Raw genomic sequence first — 24,578 nt, forward strand, 5'->3', positions numbered from 1 at the left:
CATTGGGGTACTTGCCTGCGCGAGGATTTTGGAAGACCTCCTCACCAACACCATACGCAGGACCAGGACGGCTGCAGATCGTTGACGGGAAGGACTCGACTGCGATCCCGAGTAGCACACTTGTTACACACAGATCACAGCAACTTATATATGACCAAATTCAGTCATATTTAAGTTACCGTAACCAATTCTACTCGACTTGTGTTGCTTGGGATGGGTGGCTTAGAGGCTTCCATAGAGCTTGTGGTAGGTCCGCGTCCCAGTGACTCGATGCAAAACGCTTGGTTCGATTAGTCTGGAGACTGATGACTGGAAGTCGAAGATATTTCAAGACACGAAAAGTTCGAGAAAATGATGTACTTGCCCGAATTTGGATTTTGGAAGACCTCCGCACCGACCCTAAACACAGGACCGGGACGGCTGTAGATCGTTGACTTGCATGGCTCGACTGTCAAGGGAGGGTCCTAGGCTTCCAAGATACTTTGGGCGGTCGTGCATCCCAGTTTCCAACGATGGTTTATTAAAGTGGAGTTAAACGGTGACTCGATGACTATTTGGTTACGGCTAGTTTGGCTGGAAGTCGATGATATTTCAGGACACGTATAGTTCGAAAAATAATTGTACTTGCCCGTATTAGGATTTTGGAAGACCTCTTCACCAACCCCAAACACAGGACCGGGACGGCTGAAGATCGTTGACTGGTATGGCTCGACTGTGAAGGGGGGGGGGGGTCCGAGGCTTCCGTTGGGCTTCGGGCAGTTGTGCGTCCCGGTTTCCAACGATGGATGATTGAAGTGGAATGAAACGATGAAATTGATCCGGTAATATCTGTTGTAGAATTGGCAGGCGAGCGGCTGTTCCATTTTTTGTATTAGGTGCAAAAGGCCGGACACTGATATCATCAGGCCAATACCAGGCGTCGCCAATCACACTTGAGACTGATATGCACACAGATCCTTTAAACGAGACGAAAGAGAGATCGTCTATGATCTTGCCGCGAGGGACAAGCTTTGTGACATTTACTGAAGAAGCAACCATGTTAGAAATATCGACAACATATTGTTTTACTTCCTCAATTCCCTGGTCAGAAGCAAAAGGAGTAACGAAGAAAGATTCTACGTCACTCGGAGGTTGAGCATTGCACGCGTAACGGATTCCTTAGTAGCGTCAGCGGAAACGGAACGGTTTATGCTTCTATCGACAAGCCGGTGCTTGTCGCTCCCTTCTTTTTTTTCTATTGTTACTGCTGGAGTAGAAACTGTGCGGGCTGCATTCCTAATGAATGCGGAACGAGTACACGGTTTTTCGATTATTTGCACTCGTTTACTCCCAACGACAAACTTATCCGGTACATTGGCAATAGAAGTGTTCACTTCGTCGAGGACCTCGAAGAAAGAAGTGTCATCGCACGACCTAGAACGGTTAACTGGATCGTCCGAGGTGTCATCCAAGTTTATCTCATCAATACGCTGTGAGAAGTTATCATGAGGCAGTGAATTGATGGTCGTCGTCGTTTGCTGCTGATTACAGCATAACGGTCTATTGGTTTTGGGAAGATTTTCGCCATAACTACCAAGGCGCGTGTCCATTGAATCTGTACGGATGAGCAGCTCACGCAATGCCTTCATGATAGTTTTCTCTCGATCGTACACAACAGGATCAAAATTCAAGCGACAAGTGTCGCAAAACCAATACATGCCGATTTTAGCACACCAAGAGGAATAATGCGTTTTGGTGATCCCTACGCAAGCAAAATGAAAAATTTTACCACATGATCCGCTGCAATTTATTGCACTTCCAAAGTCTAACGCTTTGCGCAGCAATCCATTTCGTATTGTGTGGAATCGTACGAGAGTGTTAAGATGCGCCTTTCGGTATACCGCAGTTGTTATATGCAAACTGAACTAAATTTCTGGTATATGTCGCTCTGCTCGAAAAAAAATTGTGTAGGTGGTAGTAATGGGTTATTTTTGTGATCAATCACTACCGAACTTGCAACCCGTAAACCACATTTGATTCACAACACAACGATTAAACTGCACTATACACACAAAGCACGGTACGGATCGGGTCAGAACGAAGAGAAATAGCGAATAAACATCAATGGCAAATGCAGGAAAAAACGTAAACGCGGATGACGAAAGACCGTAAACATATGTATATAATCAGATAACATGATAAAGCATCGGTAGAAGTATTTTTATCATTATTGATTTATTGGCATTTATCGGTGAATACAACATTTAAAGCTAAAAGTAGAAAAGGAGCACTGCAATAAAAAACAAAATGAATAGATATCGCAAACAAGCGACCAGTATATAAAGTAAAGATAAATTTAAATTTTAAAATTCGACGAAGTCTACGGTCTCTTCCAGGTTCTCTACTTTTTTTTTTTTTTTTTTTTTTTTTCTAATTTTATTTGCTAATTATCTAATACATGCATTCATCTCTTAGACTAGGTGTTCCGTGTTTTCTTAACACTATCATCCTTATTTGCTATGTTACGCTTTTAGTTATTATTAATACATTTCAATTGCCTCTGGCAGTTAGAATTTTTTCCTCTGGTTGAATTGAACCATGTAGGAATTACAATGTTTTCAACTTAAACTAAACTTAACCTATTTTATACTAAGGGTACAAGGAGTTAATCGTTGCAATAGAAGATTGCAACGATTTTTTTATTTTGTTGGACATTTGTTGCAATGTCTCAATATTAGAAATTCTATGAAGTTCATTGGTACTATACCACGGAGGCAACTTCAGAATCATTTTCAAAATTTTATTTTGAATCCTCTGGAGTGCCTTCTTTCTGGTATTGCAGCAACTAGCCCATATTGGCACAGCATACAACATGGCAGGTCTAAAAATTTGTTTGTAAATCAAAAGTTTGTTCTTAAGACAAAGTTTTGATTTTCTGTTTATAAGTGGATATAGGCACTTAAGACGAGCTCGGTGGTCTAGTGGCTACCGCTTCTGCCTTATAAGCAGGAGGTCGTGGGTTCGATTCCAGGCTCGTCCCTTTCCTATTTTGTATTTCTATCATAGTTCTTTCTGTGTTTCACGTTCTACCAACACGATTCCTACTTGTTATAACCTTCCACACTAACAATTCCAAAACCTCCCGTGGCACCTATGAGAGGTCGTAGAGTTCTCTGCATCTTTCTTAAGTAGGTGTCCGACTAACCATCCTTCCCCTTCCCCAGCATTCGCAAGGACGTGGCCAGGACAGATCTGGACTATTGGAGAGTGCATTGCTTCCATCTAAGAGATAGTGATTAGTCCCAAATCAATATCCTGTGGTAACGGATGAAAGTGTTGCTACTCTTATACAATAATCAAGGCTTGTACCACCTACGAATTTGTGCGAATTGCTCAATGCTAATGCTAATGCTAATGCTAATAAGTGGATATAGGCACTTAATATATTTGTTACATTTGGCTTGAAGGCCTTCAATGTGATTTTTAAAAGTTAATTTTTGATCTAGCAGAAGTCCTAAATAATTAGCTTCGCTAGACCAATTAATTGGAACCCCATTCATAGTGACAATATGTCTGCTAGAAGGTTTCAAATAAGAAGCTCTCGGCTTATGTGGGAAAATTATAAGCTGAGTTTTGGAAGCATTCGGGAAATTTTCCATTTTGCAAGTAAGTGGAGAAAATATCCAAACTTTTTGCAAGCTACTACAAATGACACGAAGGCTTCGCCCTTTGGCTGAAAGGCCCGTGTCATCTGCAAACAAAGATTTTTGACACCCTGGTGGTAAATCAGGTAAGTCAGAAGTAAAAATGTTATACAATATGGGCCCCAGTATGCTGCCTTGGGGACACCAGCCCTTACAGGTAATCTATCAGATTTAGTATTCTGATAGTTTACCTGCAGCGAGCGATCTGATAAATAATTTTGGATCAGTTTAATGATGTACAGAGGAAAATTAAAATTCATCAATTTTACAATCAAACCTTCATGCCAAACACTGTCAAATGCTTTCTCTATATCAAGAAGAGCAACTCCAGTCGAATATCCTTCAGATTTGTTGAGCCGAATTAAGTTCGTAACTCTTAATAACTGATGAGTGGTTGAATGCCCATGGCGAAAACCAAATTGCTCATCAGAAAATAGAATTGTCATTAATATGAACCATCATTCTATTTAAAATAATCTTTTCAAACAGTTTGCTTATTGAAGAAAGCAAACTGATTAAGCGATAACTAGAAGCCTCAGCTGGATTTTTGTCCGGCTTCAAAATTGGAACAACTTTGGCGTTTTTCCATTTATCTGGAAAGTATGCCAATTGAAAACATTTGTTAAATAAATTAACCAAAAAGGATAAAGAGCTCTCAGGAAGTTTTTGATAAGTATGTAGAAAATACCATCATCACCCAGGGCTTTCATATTTTTAAATTTTCTAGTAATAGATCTCACTTCATCCAAATTAGTTCCCAACGAAGGGTCAAAAACATTCTCTTGATTGAGAATGTCTTCGAAGCTCCGTGTAACCTGATCCTCAATTGGACTAGTGAGACCTAGACTAAAATTATGGGCACTCTCGAACTGCCTAGCAAATTTTTGAGCCTTTTCGCCATTTGTTAATAAAATATTATTTCCCTCTTTAAGCGCTGGAATTGGCTTTGTTAATTTCCAAAAGGGTTTCGAACTGGGATCCAACTTCGAGACATTATTCTCAAAGTTGGTATTTCTCAGAATAGCGAAACGTTTTTTAATTTCATTTTGCAAATCTCGCCAAATAACTTTCAACGCGGGATCGCGAGTTCTTTGGTATTGCCTTCTTCTCACATTTTTAAGACGGATCAGTAGCTGAAGATCGTCGTCAATAATAATGGAGTTGAATTTAACTTCACATTTCGGAATTGCAATGCCTCTGGCTTCGACAATTAAATTTGTCAAAGATACGAGAGCATTATCAATATCACTTTTCGTATCGAGAGGAATATCAACATCAAAATTCCTATCGATATACGTTTTATATAAATCCCAATCAGCTCTATGATAATTAAAAGTAGAGCTGATTGGATTATAAATGGCTTCTTGTGAGATTTCAAATGTCACAGGAAGGTGATCAGAGTCAAAGTCAGCATGAGTTACCAATTGGCCACACAGCTGACTTGAATCCGTTAAAACTAAATCAATTGTAGAAGGATTTCGACTGGAAGAAAAACAAGTAGGGCCATTGGGATATTGAATAGTATAATATCCCGCAGAACAATCTTCAAATAAAATTTTACCATTGGAATTGCTTTGAGCATTATTCCATGAACGGTGTTTAGCATTGAAGTCACCAATTACGAAGAATTTTGATTTGTTGCGAGTCAGAATTTGAAGATCAGCTTTCAACAAATTCTTTTGCTGCCCATTGCATTGAAAAGGCAAGTAGGCTGCAATGAAGGAAAATTGTCCAAAATTTGTTTCAACAGAAACTCCCAAGGTTTCAAAAACTTTGGTTTCAAACGAAGAAAATAATTTACGTTTGATACGTCTATTAATGACAATGGCGACCCCACCACAGGCGCTGACAAGACGATCATTTCTGTAGATAAAATAGTTTGGATCTTTTTTAATGGAGAGTCCTGGTTTTAAATACGTTTCAGTTATAATGGCAATATGCACATTATGAACTGAAAGGAAGTTGAATAATTCATCTTCCTTACCCTTTAGAGAGCGGGCATTCCAATTTAGAACTTTCACACAATTATTTGGATCCATTGAAACGGAGTCCGATAACAATTTTTTGTGTGTACTTTATACCAACCTGAACAGCTTCAGGAATGGTATTTGCTTTGAACATTGCATCAATCATGTGATGCAATTGTTCAGTTAAAAAATCAAAATCGGAAGCAGTCATGCTACCTGAATCGGCAACATGACCGTTACTTTCCGTTGGGACATGGGTATAAACCTCATTTTGAGAAGAGAAATTTGGTCTACCAGCAGCGATGTTTGCATACGTAGGTACATTCGAAAAATTGGAATTTACTGGAGTGCTTGCTACCCGTTGACGAGCGGCAAAATTTGTTTGTGAATTGTGGTGGGTATGAATTGCTCGACCGGTAACCGGTTTCGAAATTTGAGCGTTTGAAAAATTTCTACCCGTCGAATCTGGGATCCGATTGGAATTTCCCGTCATCAATTTTGCACGGGAATTCAAAACTTTTTTGCGTGAAGGGCATTCCGAGAAATTGGATTTATGATTGCCCCACAGTTTGCGCACTTAAATTTATTGGAATCTTCTCTCACAGGACATGCGTCCTTGGCGTGAGAGGTTCCACCACAAATCATGCATTTAGCATCCATGTGACAATGTTTGGTTCCATGACCCCACTTTTGGCACTTACGGCACTGGGTAGGGTTTTGGAAATTTCCCCCAGGCCTGCGGAAATGTTCCCATGTAACACGGACATGAGACATAATACAGGCCTTTTCCAAACTTTTCATATTATTTAGTTCACTTTTGTTAAAATGAACTAAATAAAATTCTTGAGAAATGCCCCTCTGGGAAGTACCAGAATGGGATTTTTTTTTTCATCTTAATTACTTGGACTGGTGAAAATCCAAGTAATTGAGAAATTTCAATTTTAATCTCATCCAGTGATTTGTCATCACTGGGGAGACCTTTCAAGACGACTTTGAACAATCGCTCAGTTTTGTCGTCGTATGTGAAGAATTTATGGCGCTTCTCAGTTAAATAGTGAAGAAGACGTTTGCGATCGTCAAAGGATCCCGGCAAAACGCGGCAGTCACCCTTCCTAGCAATCTGAAATGAAACCTTGATCCCCTGAAGGTTACTCAAAATCTCATTCCGGAAGCCAGAAAACTCGGCAACAGATACCACAATTGGCGGAATTTTTTGCTTTTTCGCATGAATCGAATCACCTGGGCTAGAGGTAGATTCGATTTGCTCAATTTCATCATTAATCAAATCGAACTGATTATTCAGTTCGATTGGAGAAGAATTATTTCCGATATTAGAGTTAGAAGGAATATCTGAATTCTCCAGCTTCCTTCTATTTTTTTCCGCGCTTGGGCAGGACGGTCTTGAAACCTTGTTTCTTTGAAGGAAGTGGAGATTTCAGAGACTCCCCTTCCTCTTGTTTTTTATAAATGCTCATTGCTGAGCGTGGAGACGTGACCTTCTAAGAGGTTTTTCCCAGAACGGTGTCCCTGCAGGATTACCACCGCTTGTCGGAATTTTACTTCCGCAAACGGGTCCAACGTAAAACGAAGGCACGGGTCCTTGCAAAGATCGTAACGGGATCAGTGGGTACAAATAGCGCTAAGAAGCACAGTTGAAATTAAAATAGCTTCGGGTAGTATTAAAAACTTCCTTCCGCAAAGAGAGAAAGAACCGCACAGCACGAAAGCACGATGCGGTCTGGTGCTTTGATCGCTAATGAAACAGAGGTCAAGACGACGATTATTCTCATTGGCGATGGAATTAACTTGAACTAGTGCTGCTGAGCTATAGCCACAAAACAGATAGGCATCATAGAACAAACTGCAAATTTCAAAGTAGGCTCTCTGTGTATCAACAATCGACAAACGGCACTCCCGTATATCCAAGGCGAAAGAAAGAGACAGCAAAGCATGTGGTGCTGCTCTGTCTTATGCGCTTTGTTCATTAAAGCTTGACTTCCACCGCTAGGTTCGCTAGCGTTCCAAAATCGTGGAAGGACCATATTCCACAGCATAGATGCCTATATGTTATGTGCTATAGCTGTCGAGAAGCTTTACCGCTCCGTTGTGTAAAGAAGAGTAAGAAGAGTAAAGAAGAGTCCGGATAAAGATAGCCATTGGGTGAAGTGATCCAGGTTATGCTCTGTAGATTATAGTCCCCAAGAACTATAATTTAACCGAGAGCAGTTACTATTTCTAGAATATAGAAAAGCGAATCGCAGTGGGTTTCAACATATCCCATATCCCGAACCTTGTCGGGCGGAATATACAGCGCGCACAAATACAGCTTCCGATCTCTAAGCTCGATCGTTATCCAAACCTGTTCAAGGCAATCCCACGAAGTGTTAACGACAGCTTTTGATTTAAGACTGGAATTCACGGCTATCAGTACTCCGCCCCAACGGATTTACAACTGTTGTTTTAATTTCGATCACAGCGAAAGACCTCTTAAGCAGGACCAAATATCTGGCTGGAAAGTGTGACATCATTCAGCCAAATCTCAACGAGAACGATGATATCGAAGCACTGATCAGACACTGCAAGGCGATACTCCTCGACCGTGGAATTAATGCCACCTATATTTTGGTAATAAAGCAGCAGTTGTTCATGTGGCTTCTAAGGCGAATGCGAGGAACTGCAAGCGGCGAACGAATCAATACGGGCATGATGCGAAACATTGGGGTACTTGCCTGCGCGAGGATTTTGGAAGACCTCCTCACCAACACCATACGCAGGACCAGGACGGCTGCAGATCGTTGACGGGAAGGACTCGACTGCGATCCCGAGTAGCACACTTGTTACACACAGATCACAGCAACTTATATATGACCAAATTCAGTCATATTTAAGTTACCGTAACCAATTCTACTCGACTTGTGTTGCTTGGGATGGGTGGCTTAGAGGCTTCCATAGAGCTTGTGGTAGGTCCGCGTTCCAGTGACTCGATGCAAAACGCTTGGTTCGATTAGTCTGGAGACTGATGACTGGAAGTCGAAGATACATATTTCAAGACACGAAAAGTTCGAGAAAATGATGTACTTGCCCGAATTTGGATTTTGGAAGACCTCCGCACCGAACCTAAACACAGGACCGGGACGACAGTAGATCGTTGACTTGCATGGCTCGACTGTGAAGGGAGGGTCCGAGGCTTCCAAGAGACTTTGGGCGGTCGTGCATCCCAGTTTCCAACGATGGTTTATTAAAGTGGAGTTAAACGGTGACTCGATGACTATTTGGTTACGGCTAGTTTGGCTGGAAGTCGATGATATTTCAGGACACGTATAGTTCGAAAAATAATTGTACTTGCCCGTATTAGGATTTTGGAAGACCTCTTCACCAACCCCAAACACAGGACCGGGACGGCTGAAGATCGTTGACTGGTATGGCTCGACTGTGAAGGGGGGACCCGAGGCTTCCGTTGGGCTTCGGGCAGTTGTGTGTCCCAGTTTCCAACGATGGATGATTGAAGTGGAATGAAACTATGAAATTGATCCGGTAATATCTGTTGTTTAATTGGCAGGCGAGCGGCTGTTCCATTTTTTTTATTAGTGTCGGGTTTTTCTTTTTTTTTTTAATGACTAAACACAATTTAACTTCTATAATATACATATATTTATTTTATTAACAACACTTTTCAGCACATCCTCATTCTACAATATTCGTCACAAAACTGCCTTATTCTCATTTCAAGCGTCGTCAAAACATCATGCCCAGTCCCTCTCTTCAGTCTTCTGCGCTCTTCGCTCAATTCCATTTTCGAACAAAACTGTCCAACTCGTACACTCTAATAAATTACCTAACAAATTTGAGGTTCATTTTAACTTTATATTTTAAAACTAATATTTTACTTAAAAGAACGAGCTAATATTATTATGTTGTAAATGTTATTTTCTATTACCCTACAATTAGGTGCAAAAGGCCGGACACTGATATCATCAGGCCAATACCAGGCGTCGCCAATCACACTTGAGACTGATATGCACACAGATCCTTTAAACGAGACGAAAGAGAGATCGTCTATGATCTTGCCGCGAGGGACAAGATTTGTGACATTTACTGAAGAAGCAACCACGTTAGAAATATCGACAACATATTGTTTTACTTCCTCAATTCCCTGGTCAGAAGCAAAAGGAGTAACGAAGAAAGATTCTACGTCACTCGGAGGTTGAGCATTGCTTGCTACTTTTAACGGAATGGTGCTTGAACTAGAGCTGTGCGCCGCCGCGCCGCGCCGCGGCCGCCGACGATTTTTAAGAGCCGCCGCCGCCACCATTTTTGACCGGCGCGCCGCTGAATTTTTTTGACCGCGCCGCCGGTATGTTTTTGGCGCGCCGTTGAAATATTTTTAGTGACGTAGTTTTCGTTTTTTAAGGTTAATCCGACTCCCAAATTGGTAAAAGAAAATTTCCGTTCAAACCTAAATAAATTTGAAAAATTTCGGCTGCGCCGCTGAAAAGAATATGTAGTAAATGCATAGCCTTTTCTAACTCGAAATTCAAGGAACTAACGAGTAATGTCTTCCAATCCAGAACTCGTTTAAGCGTTTCAAGAAATTGCAGACGATTCATAGTGAGCAAATACAGACATTTGCATTTCTCTGTCATTATTCCCCTTGCAAATTGATGAAAAAACAGGCAAGACATGTGCTGGAGGTTGCGGATCATACTCATGACAACCCAAACGATTAAGAAAATCATGATGTAAAAATAGGATTTTGCATATTTTGAATCATGGCCTAGATATAGGAAAAGCTAATAAAAAGTGATCCATAATTTTTGTTATTCTGTCTGATTTATTGAAGTTACTGTTTCTGGTTGTAATTTATAGTCACAAAAACATTCGCGTTCAATGTATTATTTGCATCTAGCAGAAGTAGAAGAAATAAACAACTTTTTTTTATGTTGATGAGTGATATGTTCTCACAAGTATCTTGAAAAAAAAACTTCCGTTATGTAGGAGTCTTTTCTAAATATTCGTAAAAATTGGAAAACGATCCGTTGTGCTCATTATTTCACTTCACACCATTATATTTAAAAAACGCAGGACACAAAGTCAAACAGAAACACCATTCTTGCATAATCAAACACAAACCCCTCATACAATACAATTTTCGGGTTATGTTATCTTTTTAAAGGCGTCTGATTATATCACTGATATTTTGAAGTAAGATGCCATCAGTGGATGCGATGAGGTGATCAGCATAGAATTTCAGGCAATAGTAAAACCACAATTGAATTATTTCATATACAATAGAGCTACAATTAATAGCGAACACATTTTCCATAACTGGTTCCATTTTTAGGAAGGAAGAGAAATACTTTCTTCCGAAATTCTGGAGAATTGTCTTTCTGTAGCAAAATGCTAACCTCACTCCAGGTATTGTGAAAATTTGCTTCATCAAAAACCCTATAGACTTCCTTCTTCATTAATTCTGGGAAAATTCAAGAATAATGAAAATGACAGTTGTGTGATGCTTTCATATTGAGTGGTGTGCCCATAAAAACGCAAGTGAATTTTGATTTGGATTCCGAGATGCTCGCCTCAAGGAAGTCGGCAAAATTCTTTCTTCATAAATTCTAGGAAACTCATATTTTAAAAATACAGATTTTTTCCTTCTCTAGGAATAATGAGGAATTTACTCCCAGGAATTTTGAGGATTTACCCCTTTAGAAATTATGGGTATGTCTTCCTCCAAGAATTTTAGAAAACCTTGACTTTTTCGAATTTTGAGAAAACTCTTCCTTGGGAATTTTTGGAAATATCTGCTCCTGAATTCTGGGAAACTGATTTTCCAAGCATTCTGGGTTCTTCCATCACTAGGAATACTCCCAGTAAACCACATATCGTATAACAAACAGCAAATAAAGTCGCATTTGCGTACATTAAAAATCTAAATCGCACTGCATATCAAACTTTATCAGATTATTGTCGACAAATGTTGTATTGAATGGATCATATACGATAATTTTTACCATAGTGAAAATCAATCGTAATTGTGTGTATAAAAACTCATAATGACGTATATGCCTTGCAATATACTATACCAATGTGAATGAATGTCTACGTGAATCGTAATACAATCGAAACCACTTAAGTCCAAATGGCTTGCAGAAGTTTCAAGCAGTTGTAAAGATATAAATTGGGTAGTTTATGTTGGACAAAAATCCAACTCACTTCAAGATGTTCGTATGATGTCGGGAAAAATTGTGAAATAAAGCTCGTATGTGTACCTATATCGCCTCCACTTTGGTACGTATATAGCCAATCTGTGCATTATATACGATTTAGTTGGTTCCTATATAGTAACCTATATCAAAAGTTATAGGTACCAAAATGTTGACTGGGCTGGGAAATTGTTTCCCAGGAGTTATGAGGACTTATTCTTCTTCTTATTGGCATTACATCCCCACACTGGGACAGAACTGCCTCGCAGCTTAGTGTTCATTAAGCACTTTCACAGTTATTAACTGCGAGGTTTCTAAGCCAGGTTACCATTTTTGCATTCGTATATCATGAGGCTAGCACGATGATACTTTTATGCCCAGGGAAGTCGAGACAATTTCCAATCCGAAAATTGTCTAGACCGGCACCGGGAATCGAACCTAGCCACCCTAAGCATGGTGTTGCTTTGCAGCCGCGCGTCTTACCGCACGGCTAAGGAGGGCCCCATTTATGAGGACTTACCACTGCAGGAATAACAAAAAAAAATCTAAAGAACTTCAGCATACCCTCTCCCCTCAACACAGGTTTTCCTTTTTCTCGAATTTTCAGGAAATTTCCAGAATTTCTGTAGAAATTCGGCTTCACAAATTCTGGGCAGTCGTTATACAAGAATTGTAGTATAATCTTGCTCAAGTATTTTTTGGCGAATTTCTCCTTCTGAGACTCTGGGAAATTCCTCCTTCAAGAATTCCTCCCACAGAAATTTTGCAGAAATTCTCAGACATTCTTGGAAATTGGCCCTACAAAAGCTCAGGGCAAATCATCTCGCACGAACTTTTGAGAATCCTTCATCCAGACTTTATCAGCTCAGATATGCTATACATAATTCCTCTCTCTGACAACTCTGGAGATTTTTTCCCGCACAATTTTTGAGGAAATCTACTCCCGTGAATTATACCTGAGCAGCTCATATGTTACACAGATATCACAGTAACTTATACTCATTTATTTGGTTTTTGATATCTAATTGACCTAACTGTGGTCTCAATGAACTTATAAATTCTAAATAGATCACACAGATCACAATAACAGGTTTCATCAAGGGTTTCACTAACAATAATATAAGATTTAATGTAATAAATAATACAGCACAATTTATACAGCCACACATAGTGAAAAAGAGTGCGTTAATTTACTGCGCAAAGCGAAAACTAACGATGATTACAGTTAATTGGACTTGGCTTCCATGCGTTATTTGAACGGTTAATAAACTCGCGAGATCAAATACCGTTTGGCCAAGTGGAACTACTAAGTGCCAACATTTTCCACTTATCTTTCAGAATGATCTTGAAAGAAACATAATCTAGGGTTTTGTCATATACATAATGTAAGGGTTCATCCACAAATTACATAACGCCAAAATTGATCACTTTCAACTCCCCATCTCTGTAATGCTTTTGGTAAGGAAAGGTTTGCGTTTGAAAATGTGTAGGCCGCAACGCTCAGATAGATACCCACCCACCCCCTAAAGCGTTATGTAATTGGGTTTTCTACCAGATTTCACATTCACTCGAAGAAATCCGTTTCTAAGAGTTTTAGGGATTCCTTTGTTCAGAAGTTCTGAATATTTGATAATACATTTCCTAGAATTTCTGATTGGGGAACTCCTGTGAATTTCTTCTGCTCTTCTTTGTTGGCATTACATCCTAATTTGAAAATTGCTATATTGCAGCTTAGTGTTTATTAAGCACTTCCACAGTTATTAACTACGAGGTTTTTGAGCCGCTTCATCATTCCTGCATTCCTGTGTAATAAAACTAATATGATAATGCTCAAAGGCAGAGGGAAGTATCATAAAACCAACATCGTACCATGAAATGAATCCAGTCACTTTCAGCATGGCCTTGCTTTGTAGCCACCAGGCTAAGAGGCCCAATTCAGAATTTTTGCTAGTATTTTTACTACGAATTACACTCCCTCCCGGAAGAACTATTGAAGAAATTCATAAAGAATTTCTGGAGAAATCACTGGAGAAAATTGTAAAGAAATTCCTGAATTTTTTTTCAAAGGAATCTTAGGAAAATCTGCTCATGGTATTTCTGAAGGAATTCCTGGAGAAGTTTATAAGGAATTCTTGAAGAAGTTCCTGGAGGGATTCTTGGGTGACTTACGAAAAAATGCTTTAGGGGAACTGTACCGGTTTTGGCCATGTTCCTAATTTGGCCAATTTTGCGAATAACTCCAAAAATAAAGCAATTCGCGAGGGTTTTATTAGTTCCATCAAAAGATATATCCCTCACGGTTCAACGCTGCTTTCAACTGATCGATTATTTTGGAAAAATATGTATTTTCCAGGGTTGGCCAAAATAGGCACTAAGTTGGCCAAAACCGGTGCACTTCCCCTACTTAAATATTCTGGAAGTTTCAGAAGAATTCTTTGGAAGTTTCAAAGATTTTTCTCATGTAGGATCTCTGTGGAATTTTATGGGATTTCCAAAGAGGCTTATTCTGAACCATGTCACCTCTATATAAATTAGAACGAACAGCAAAAGTTTTTGCACACTTTCTCGCTAGTATACAGTGTTAAAATTAGCAGCGTACTTTATATATTTTATGCTTTTATTGCACGAGAAATGCAGACATTTAAATTGCTTGAACTGTTTGAAGGAAAATTTTGAACCACGCCGATCGAGCCGCCGCCGCCGCCGCCGAAAACAACCGCGGCGTGACGCCGGCTAAGCCGCCGCCGCCGTTAGAAAAAGGCAGTCACGCCGCCGCCGATTCAAAGTAGATCGGCGCACAGGTCTAGCTTGAACCGCTACGCGTAACGGATTCCTTAGTAGCGTCAGCGGAAACGGAACGGTTTATGCTTCTATCGACAGCCGGTGCTCTACTTGTCGCTCCCTTCTTTTTTTCTATTGTTGCTGCTGGAGTAGAAACTGTGCGGGCTGCATTCCTAATGAATGCGGAACGAGTACACGGTTTTTCGATTATTTGCACTCGTTTACTCCCAACGACAAACTTATCCGGTACATTGGCAATAGAAGTGTTCACTTCGTCGAGGACCTCGAAGAAAGAAGTGTCATCGCACGACCTAGAACGGTTAACTGGATCGTCCGAGGTGTCATCCAAGTTTATCTCATCAATACGCTGTGAGAAGTTATCATGAGGCAGTGAATTGATGGTCGTCGTCGTTTGCTGCTGATTACAGCATAACGGTCTATTGATTTTGCGAAGATTTTCGCCATAACTACCAAGGCGCGTGTCCATTGAATCTATACCTACGGATGAGCAGCTCACGCAATGTCGCAAAACCAATACATGCCGATTTTAGCACACCAAGAGGAATAATGCGTTTTGGTGATCCCTACGCAAGCAAAATGAAAAATTTTACCACATGATCCGCTGCAATTTATTGCACTTCCAAAGTCGCGTTTGCGCAAGATTGGCAGCAATCCATTTCGTATTGTGTGGTATCGTACTAGAGTGTTAAGATGCGCCTTTCGGTATACCGTAGTCGTTACGTGCAAACTTAACTTCATAAAATTTCTGGTAGATGTCGCTAGTAATGGGTTGTTTTTGTGATCAATCACTACCGAATTTGCAACCCGTAAATCACATTTGATTCACAATACAACGATTAAACTGCACTATACACACAAAACACGGATCGGGTCGGAACGAAGAGAAATAGCGAATAAACGTCAATGGCAAATGTGTGTGTGTGTGTGTGTCATCCTCTATTCCTCAACCATCTGGGGGCGTTGATCAAGTAGTAATACGAATAATTTGATCAGATCGCATGCTCCGTTATGGTGCCCTTTTTGTTACGAAGACTAGTACTACAAAAAGGATTCACTTCTGAAGCACGAAATGTTTCTTCAGAAAGTGTAGGGAATGGGATGTACTAGTTGTTCATAACAGGTACAGCAAAACTTCACAAGGACGCCCTTATTTGTACTATCTACTAAGGAAGTAGAAGGTCGAGAAGAGCCACCGTTGCTAACTAAAGCGTGAACCGGATACCTGGGACTCCCACAATATCCGCGGCAATAGCAGCAAACGATGCCCTGTACGTATTTAGTGGTTATTTTCATGAATATTTAAATTGATAAAACGATGAAGGTTAGAAATATAAAGAGCTACTAAGTGTACATCCAGGGCCGGATTTAGCCGGAAGGGGGCCCCGGGGCCGACGGTATGTGGGGGCCCCAAAATGTACAAAAAAGGTTGGTTTTGGTACATAAGATTTGTGGGGGCCCGGGGCCACGGCCCCCCCCCCCCCATAAATCCGGCCCTGTGTACATCAATTTAGATCGTCCACTATAAAGTCAAATTCAATTACTTTTGAATATAATAGTAAGTTTTCTAAATACATTTGATTTGCTTTAAAAATAGAACTACCATAAATACAGTCAGATCTGCAAGAGTCTAATTAAGAGATCATCCATTCATGAAAATATGAGGAAAAAGAAGTAATATAGAGAGCATAACAAATATAACCACATTATTAAATTGAAGAATACAATGTTCACAATGAATATAATAAAAGGTTCAGAGATTATATCAAGCTATAGAATATAAAAGTGAAAGTTACTTGCAAATGCAATTTATTCAAGATAAAAGAATTGAAAGATTGGCAAGAAAACTAAATTGTGAGAGATCTTTTTGAACAATTTTGTTATCCGACCTCCAGACTGTCGGTGAGAGCGATGATCCAATCTAACTCTACACACATTGACGTTAATTAATACTGCTAGTATTGATAGAATGAACAACAAATAATTTGTCAAGAGATATAATTATGACCACAAACAAAAGTTCTACGAAAGGTTTTCAAGAGACATAAAAAGAACATTATTCAACTGAAATATTATAAGAGAACAAGGATAGATCTCACCGCGTCTTCTAAGAAGCTTCAGAACTTTTCACCATTCAGCTCAGAGGTTTTCTGGATCATGTCAAATAATCCTAGAATGGCTAAACATGGAATTCATTTTCGATGAATTAGCAATGTATTAACACTGAACAAAAGATTAAAAAGCCAAGCAACTCCGTTTTTCTTCCAAACATATACATTCATTGACGGAAACCAGTAGAAAACAAATGAATCATTTAATTTAAATTTGACTACACATTTTTTCACTTTCTATTCTGCTTTTTATTACACCCAGTATAATAAATGAGTGTACGGCCCCTATGCTGCTGAAGGTGGGTGAGGGTAAGATTTAGGAGAAGTCGTTGCGGTACGGAATGTAGATTGTTTGATGGATCGTGATGAAGTTCGCGTCGGTTTGTGAGATTTTTTCTTCGTCGCGGGATAGTCCACGGAATAAATATAATTTGATAAATAGTAAAGAGTGCAAGTTTGTTCGTGTTTTGTGTTGGACGCAGTACGGTGGCGTGGTTATCAAAATGTCTGATTTTGCTGTGTCGGCGAGTAAATTGAAAGTGAAACAATCAGAACAGTGCAGATTTGTTCGTGTTTTATATTGGATGTAGAACGATCAGAGATCGCGTCCAGACGTGTTTGCTTCGGTAAGCAGAACGATCGGCCGGTCATCGAAACTTTTTTCTGCCTTGTGCGGTAAGCAGAAGGATCGGCCGGTAATCGAAACAAATTTGTTCTGCATCGTGCGCTTGGGTAATTAATTTGATAGTAAAAGTTTAAATCGCGTCCAGACATGTTTTCTTCAATAAGCAGAACGATCGGCCGGTCATCAAAGTTTTATTCTGCTTTGTGCGGTAAGCAGAACGATCAGCCGATCACCGAAATTTTGTTCTGCTTTGTGCGGCAATAAATATAAAAAGAGAATTGTCTTCATCGATCAAACTACACGCTATACACGGCATACCGTTTACCAAAACGAACCCTACCACACTCCCTACCCCATATATCCAACATCCCAGTGATTTCTCGTGGAAGTGCAGATGACTCGTCGGCTTCTATCAAAGCGAGTATCACGTCAACAATTTCCTACCTATTCCTTAATTGACCTCCATTCGGACACGGCCGGCGCTACTTACTTACTTATGGATCCTGTACACCTCCGGTGGTGCAAAGGGCCGACTTGAAAGATCTCCATCCTGAGCGATGCCCGGCTATCGCTTTAACCTGTTGCCAGGTTAGATTTCGGTCGACTTCTTTTATTTCTTTATTGAGGCTTCGCCGCCATGAGCCTCTGGGTCTGCCTCTGCTGCGATGTCCCGCTGGGTTCCAGTCTAATGCTTGCTTACAGATTTCGTTTCCGCCCTACGTAGAGTGTGGCCGACCCAGCCCCACTTCCGATCCCGAATTTCTGTTGTTATCGGCCTCTGGTGACAACGACGATGGAGCTCGTTGTTTGAGATCCAGTTGTGAGGCCACCAGGCCCGAATTATATACCGCAGGCATCTGTTAATGAACACCTGCAACCGTTGAGTGTTCTCCACTGATACACACCATGTTTCGCTAGCGTATAACAGCACAGATTTCACGTTAGAGTTGAAAATTCGTATTTTGGTGCGTTCACTTATCTGCCTGTTTTTCCAGATATTTCTTAAACTCGCAAAGGCAGCCCTTGCTTTCTTGATCCGTGCGCCTATGTCGATCTTGGTACCGCCGTCTGACGCCATTTGGCTACCAAGATATTGGAAGCTTTCAACATTCTCCACTGGCGGAGGCGAGCCAGCCTGGGGCTGCAAGTCTCCTTAATAAAGCCAATAAAAAAAAAAAAAAAAATTCTCCACTGGTTGCCCGGCTACTGTGAAACTGGAAGGAGTCACCGTGTATACATCCAACGATTTGGTTTTGTTGACGTTGATGACTAAACCTGCCGAGGAGGAGCGATCGGCAAGGTCGTTGAGCTTACTCTGCATATCAGAGCGCCGTTGCGCGAGTAGTGCAACGTCATCCGCCAATTCGAAGTCGTTTAGGTGCTCCATGGTTATAGGCTGCCATAACAGCCCGCGGTTTGGTTCACGGTCAATCGCATCTACCAGAATCTCATCGATTACGATGAGGAACAGTAACGGTGATAGAATACATCCTTGCCTCACACCAGCTACGACCCGGATAGGGTCGGACAGGACCCCATTTTGCAGCACTCTACACGAAAAGGCCTCGTACTGTGCTTCGATGAGGCCGATGATTTTCTCAGGAATCCCCTTGCGTCTCAGGGCGCTCCACATATTCTCGTGATTGAGACGGTCGAAAGCTTTTTCGTAGTCAATGAATACCAAGTAAAGGGACTCTTGGAATTCGTTAACCTGCTCCAGAATGATGCGGAGCGTGACAATATGGTCCACACAGGATCTTCCGGCACGGAATCCGGCTTGCTGCCGCCGGAGAGTCGCATCGATCTTCTCCTGAATCCGGGCTAGGATAATTTTGCACAGAACTTTGAGAACGGTACACAGCAACATAATACATAATACATAATGCCAGTTATCGCATACAGTCAGGTCACCCTTTTTGGGCACCTTCACTAAGATACCTTGCATCCAGTCGACCGGGAAAGTTGCGGTGTCCCAGATATTACGAAATAAACGATGCAGTAGTTGAGCGGATGTCATGGGGTCAGCTTTGAGCATCTCGGCTGATATGCGGTCGACCCCTGGGGCTTTATTCGATTTCATGCTTTGGATGGCTGTTTGAATCTCTAGCAGTGATGGAGCTTCGGTATTGACCCGTGTTATACGTCGGATCCTAGGCAGATCATGCCGAGGTGGTAATGGGCTGGTTGGCACTTGAAAAAGTTGTTCGAAGTGCTCAAACCAGCGTTTCAGCTGGTCAGTTGGGTCGGTCAATAACTGATCATTCGCGTCTTTCACAGGCATCGTTGCATTCATCTTCGCCCCACTTAATCGTCGTGAGATATCGTACAGGAGGCGAATGTCCCCGGTTGCGGCGGCTCTCTCTCCTTCGTCGGCCAGAGAGTCTGCCCACGCTCGCTTGTCCCGTCGACATGAGCGTTTTACTTCCTTCTCAAGAGCCGTGTATCGTTGACGGGCTAAGACTTTGGCTCCTCTGGTTTTCGATCGCTCTATCGCGGCTTTGGCTTCTCTTCGCTCCTCTATCTTCCTCCAGGTCTCATCGGTGATCCATTGTTTTCTCTGGGTGCGTAGTTCGCCCAGATTGTTCTCGCTGGTGGCGATGAAGGCATTCTTGATGGCGGTCCATTGGTCTTCCACGCTGCCACCTTCCGGAATATCTGCAGCACGCGTCTCCAGTTCTTCAACGAAGGACCGTTTCACCGTGGCATCTTCCAGTCGGCGTGTGTTGAATCGTCGTCCAACTCTTTCCTCCTGCCGACGAATCCGCGCAATGCGCAGGCGTATTTCGCCGATGAGGAGGTGATGATCAGACGCGATATCGGCACTACATTTATTCCGTACATCAAGAAGGCTCCGTTTCCATTTTCGGCTGATGCAGATGTGGTCGATTTGATTTTCTGTAAAGCCGTCACGGGAGACCCACGTGACCTTGTGAACCGGTCGATGAGGGAAGAGCGATCCCCCGATCACCATGTCGTTATTACCACAAAATTCTGCGAACAGCTCTCCGTTTTCGCTCATTTCTCCGAGACCATGGCGTCCCATAATGCGCTCATGGTTCGAGTTGTCGGATCCGATCTTCGCATTGAAGTCGCCCAAACAGATCTTGATATCACCCTTCGGAATTCTATCTACGACGGCATTGAGTTGACTGTAGAAGTTCTCTTTGTCTTGCAGATCGGCAGCATCGGTTGGCGCATAACATTGGATTATAGTAAGGTTTCGGACCCGTGTTCTAAATCTGGCAACAATTATTCTTTCACTTATAGGTTCCCACTTCATAAGCGCAGAGTGTGCCTGAGCGCTTAGTAGGAAGCCAACTCCGCGATGCCGGGGAGCGTGTTCACCTCGTAAACCAGAGTATAGCAGAACTTGTCCCGACGGCGTTCTGTGTTCTCCAAAGTTTGGCCAACGGACTTCACTCAGTCTCAGGATCTCAAGCTTCATGCGGCGTGCCTCATTGGCAAGTTGTGCCAATTTACCCTGCTGGGCTAGGGTTAAAACGTTCCATGTTCCTATTCGTGTCCGTTGTTTCGCGCTAAGAGTCGTCGCCGTAAAATCAGTCCGTATTCTTTCATTATCGGATTCTCGAACAAATTGATGTTTCGGGAACAGTAGGTTGTTGGCCCAAGGTTCCCTATCCACCGGGATGGGGCTGCCATCTTAGGTATAGCTTCCGGGGAATAGCATTTCATACTCAGCCGCTGGATGCCAGAACAGACGCTGTTGGAGCCGCACCTCCTTGGTGGACAGACGCTCGATCAGTCGGGTCAAATTTGTTTAAAGTCCCACCCAACACCAGGACTAGACTATAGTGCGCTTTGAGCAGCACACGGTCGCTTTGATAGGGTCTGCTTGGGGACACATGCAGCTTTTTATAGAAGTTCAACAGAGCCCACTGTCGAACCCCACCACATCCTAGGCAGACCCCACAGTACGCACCCTCTCACTCTAGCTGATGTCAGAAGGACAACAGTGCCCAGGCTGCACTACCAGCTAAGTACGCAACCCTTAGCTGGCGGTCAATTGTCATCGGAAGACCCGTGGAAGCGTGAGTATTGGAACTTGTGAGGACCAGAGCTATGTTAGGCGCCCCTTCCCGGATGTCAACTCACCATTTCGCAGCCCTGGTAGATGATATGATTACCTCTAAACGTTCGTACCATTGATCTCTTCCAACAAACCTCCTGCAGCGCTACGATGTCGAATCCACGGTCCTTGAGCACATTGGCTAGTATGCGTGTGCTCCCGATGAAGTTGAGAGATTTGCAGTTCCACGAACCGAGATTCCAATCGCTAGTTCTTTTTCATCGCAGTGGTCTTCGCCGGTTGTTCCGGTCCGTACTGTTTTGATTTTTTAAAGCTTATGTTTTTTGTACCGCTTATGTTTTTTAAAGGCTAGCTTGCAGGGCCTGACACCAAACCCCCTAAATTTCCGGAGGACCATTCCTCCTTATTCCCGGTGGACCATGGTTCACAGTTTCACTTAGAGTCCCTCGCTGGCACTCGGACCTATATATTACGGACCTCCCTAGGAAATATATTACGGAGCTAATTTGGTAAGTCATCAAGAAACTCATTCTAGTAGACCTTCAAACATTTCGTCAGAAATTTCTCCAGGAATTCCTCCACAAATTAAACTTTGAAATTTTCCTCGAGAATTGCTTCAGAACTTCTCAGTACCTTAGGAAATTCTTTTGGAAATTCCTTCAAAAATTATTCTAAGACTAATTCTTCAGAGCTCCTTTTTGAAATACTTTAAAAAATTTCTACCCATGTAGATGGGTACACTTCCACACAGAAGCCATCCATCGGAAAGCTCAAAAAGTATTGCAAATCAATTTATTAGTCTATTGCATTACACTGTTGAAAGGAGATTCTCCTTCGGAATTTCCTCCGCCACTTTCTTCCAAAATTCTAGAACGAATTTTCAGATATCATAGTAAAATATAGTATAAGTAAAATATAAGTTCCAAGGTATGTAAAGAAATTACCGATACTCTTAATTTTTTTTTATATCTTTATTAAGGAGACTTTCAACCCAAGGCTGGCTCGTCTCGTATTCTTAAATTTCTTAAAGAATTGTTTTGAACATTTTGGAATTTTCTTCATGTATTCCTTCAGAACTTCCTCCGGAAATTATTTTAAGAAAACCAAGAAATTTATTTGGGAATACTTTATCAAAATAAAGTATTGCGAATCTCGAATGTCGGACAAAACTATAAGACCAGAGGCCGTTTTTTATACAAAACTAGTTGACCCGGCAGACGTTGTCCTGCATAGTAGGCGAGAATGTGCGTTCCGAACTGCCCATGCAAAGTTCGCATAGGAATCACAATTTTAGTTTTTCACGATTTGCTCAACTTTACTCGTAATTTTCGCATTAGGAAATATCATATAAACCCGTCGGAAACTAGAACAAATGTTTCTGCTGAAGAAATGAAAAAAATCCATCCAGCCGTTTTCGAGTTATGCGGATACGAACACAGACCATTTCATTTTTATATATAAGAGATGACCAAGTTTGGAAGGCTGAATCTCGTTTTGTAGTTAATTAATCCGTTATTAGTTGAATTCTAACAACAAACCATTAGGCAGAGTTGTAGAAAAACCTTCGCACTAGCAGTCCACCATACAACACATTTTGAAATTCAGCTTTTGGAATGAGTTATTGACAAACTACTAAATGATCGAAAGCAAATTACTAAATGATCAATAACATCCTTGCTTCAATGTATAAATACGGGTTGAGTTGAAAAAAAAACTCATGAACTATTCAAATTAATCGTGAGTTGAAACGCACCTAAAATGGAACTCGCAAACGAGTAAGTTCGCGCGCAATGATTGAGATTTATGAATGATTTTACCAACACTCATTTGTTAGGTCACATTGGCGCCTGCCACGTCAGAATGCAAGTCAATGTTCTAGCTTATGTGGATTTTTTTTTGTATTTTCGGGTTAGGTTTGAGAAGCAAAGTTTCAACTTGGTTAACGAAATTCCAATGTGATAGATAGGAGAAAATAATTTATGGAATTTCTAATTCTATAAAAAAAACAAGCTTGTTCTTTCCTTTCCAATTCGATCAGCTGCTGCTAGAATAGTCAAGAAGTCCATTTCCATGAGAAAAATAAAGAAAGATACAAAGTAGGAGAATGGATCGGACCTGGGATTGAACCCACGACCTACTGCGTATGAGGCAAAAGCAGTAGCCGTATGACTACCAAGCCCGTTCACGCTTATCAGAAGTTCGATTTTTCTAATATGTCTCTAAATTTTTCTTTTTCTTAGGATTGTCGAGAAATTTTCCATGTTTCTTGGGCAACAGCTCAATTAGTAATGCAAATAGCCCAAGTAACATTTTTAGTTTTATAACGCTCTTGAAGACCATAATTTACTCTTCAAGAGTGTCATAAAACCAGCACAAAACCAAAATGTTACTAGGGAGGTATTCGTTAAATATTTGTATAATGCTGTTCATACCCAAGTTAAAGTATCAAATGAATGATTTCATTACACTGTTTGATTTTGGATTGAAGGTAACAAAAGCTTCGCTACGGGCGATGCAACACAAGCTTATTATCGAAATTTACGCTGGGATGTCAGCAAACGATCAATTTTCAACCTTCATAAGTCTAGAAACCATAGATTATTGGCCCTTAAATAACTTTAAAATTTCCTCATTTCTATTCCACAGTACAATGGCGAACGGTTCCGGTGCACGACTTCGACAAAGAAGTGGAAGTGATCCTGATTCGGGGATCGAAAAACTCGCTCACCATCGGTCCGATGTTCCAGTCGCTGTCAAAGCTGGAGGCGTTAAAAATAAACAACGCCAACGTGCCGGCCATCGGAATGAATTCTTTCTGGGGTCTGGTCAAGCTACGCACCCTGGACCTGTCGCGGAACAACATCACCCAAATCATTGTCGATAACTTCCGAGGGCAGGATAATCTGCTGGAGCTGGATTTGTCGAAGAACCGGATGGAGCGGATAGCGAGTGGGACGTTCGGGCATTTGAAGGTACGTTGGGGTGGCGGGTAGGGTGGAACGAGTTCGAATTCAATTACTTATTTTCCCCCTCTTGCACGCTGAATCCGGGTGTTTGCCAAAGCAGGCTCATCTGAGCTCTGTGATCAAATATTAGCATTAGAATTCTGGTAGGCTCACGATAGGCCCTACCAGGAATGCAA

General features: G+C 41.4%; 1 protein-coding gene across 11 annotated transcripts in view; it reads left to right on the plus strand.

Annotated features, from left to right (window-relative positions):
- The window catches only part of LOC134213257 (toll-like receptor Tollo), a 444,443-nt gene that overhangs the window by 385,207 nt on the left and 34,658 nt on the right, over positions 1-24,578 (plus strand). For all 11 annotated transcript variants that reach the window (XM_062692102.1, XM_062692099.1, XM_062692098.1 and 8 more), the window contains one exon: positions 24,083-24,408. In XM_062692102.1, the coding sequence (XP_062548086.1) occupies positions 24,083-24,408 (326 nt within the window). The remainder of the gene's footprint in view (positions 1-24,082; positions 24,409-24,578) is intronic.

Source organism: Armigeres subalbatus, chromosome 2, assembly GCF_024139115.2.
Source record: "Armigeres subalbatus isolate Guangzhou_Male chromosome 2, GZ_Asu_2, whole genome shotgun sequence".
Taxonomy (NCBI): Eukaryota; Metazoa; Arthropoda; class Insecta; order Diptera; family Culicidae; genus Armigeres; species Armigeres subalbatus.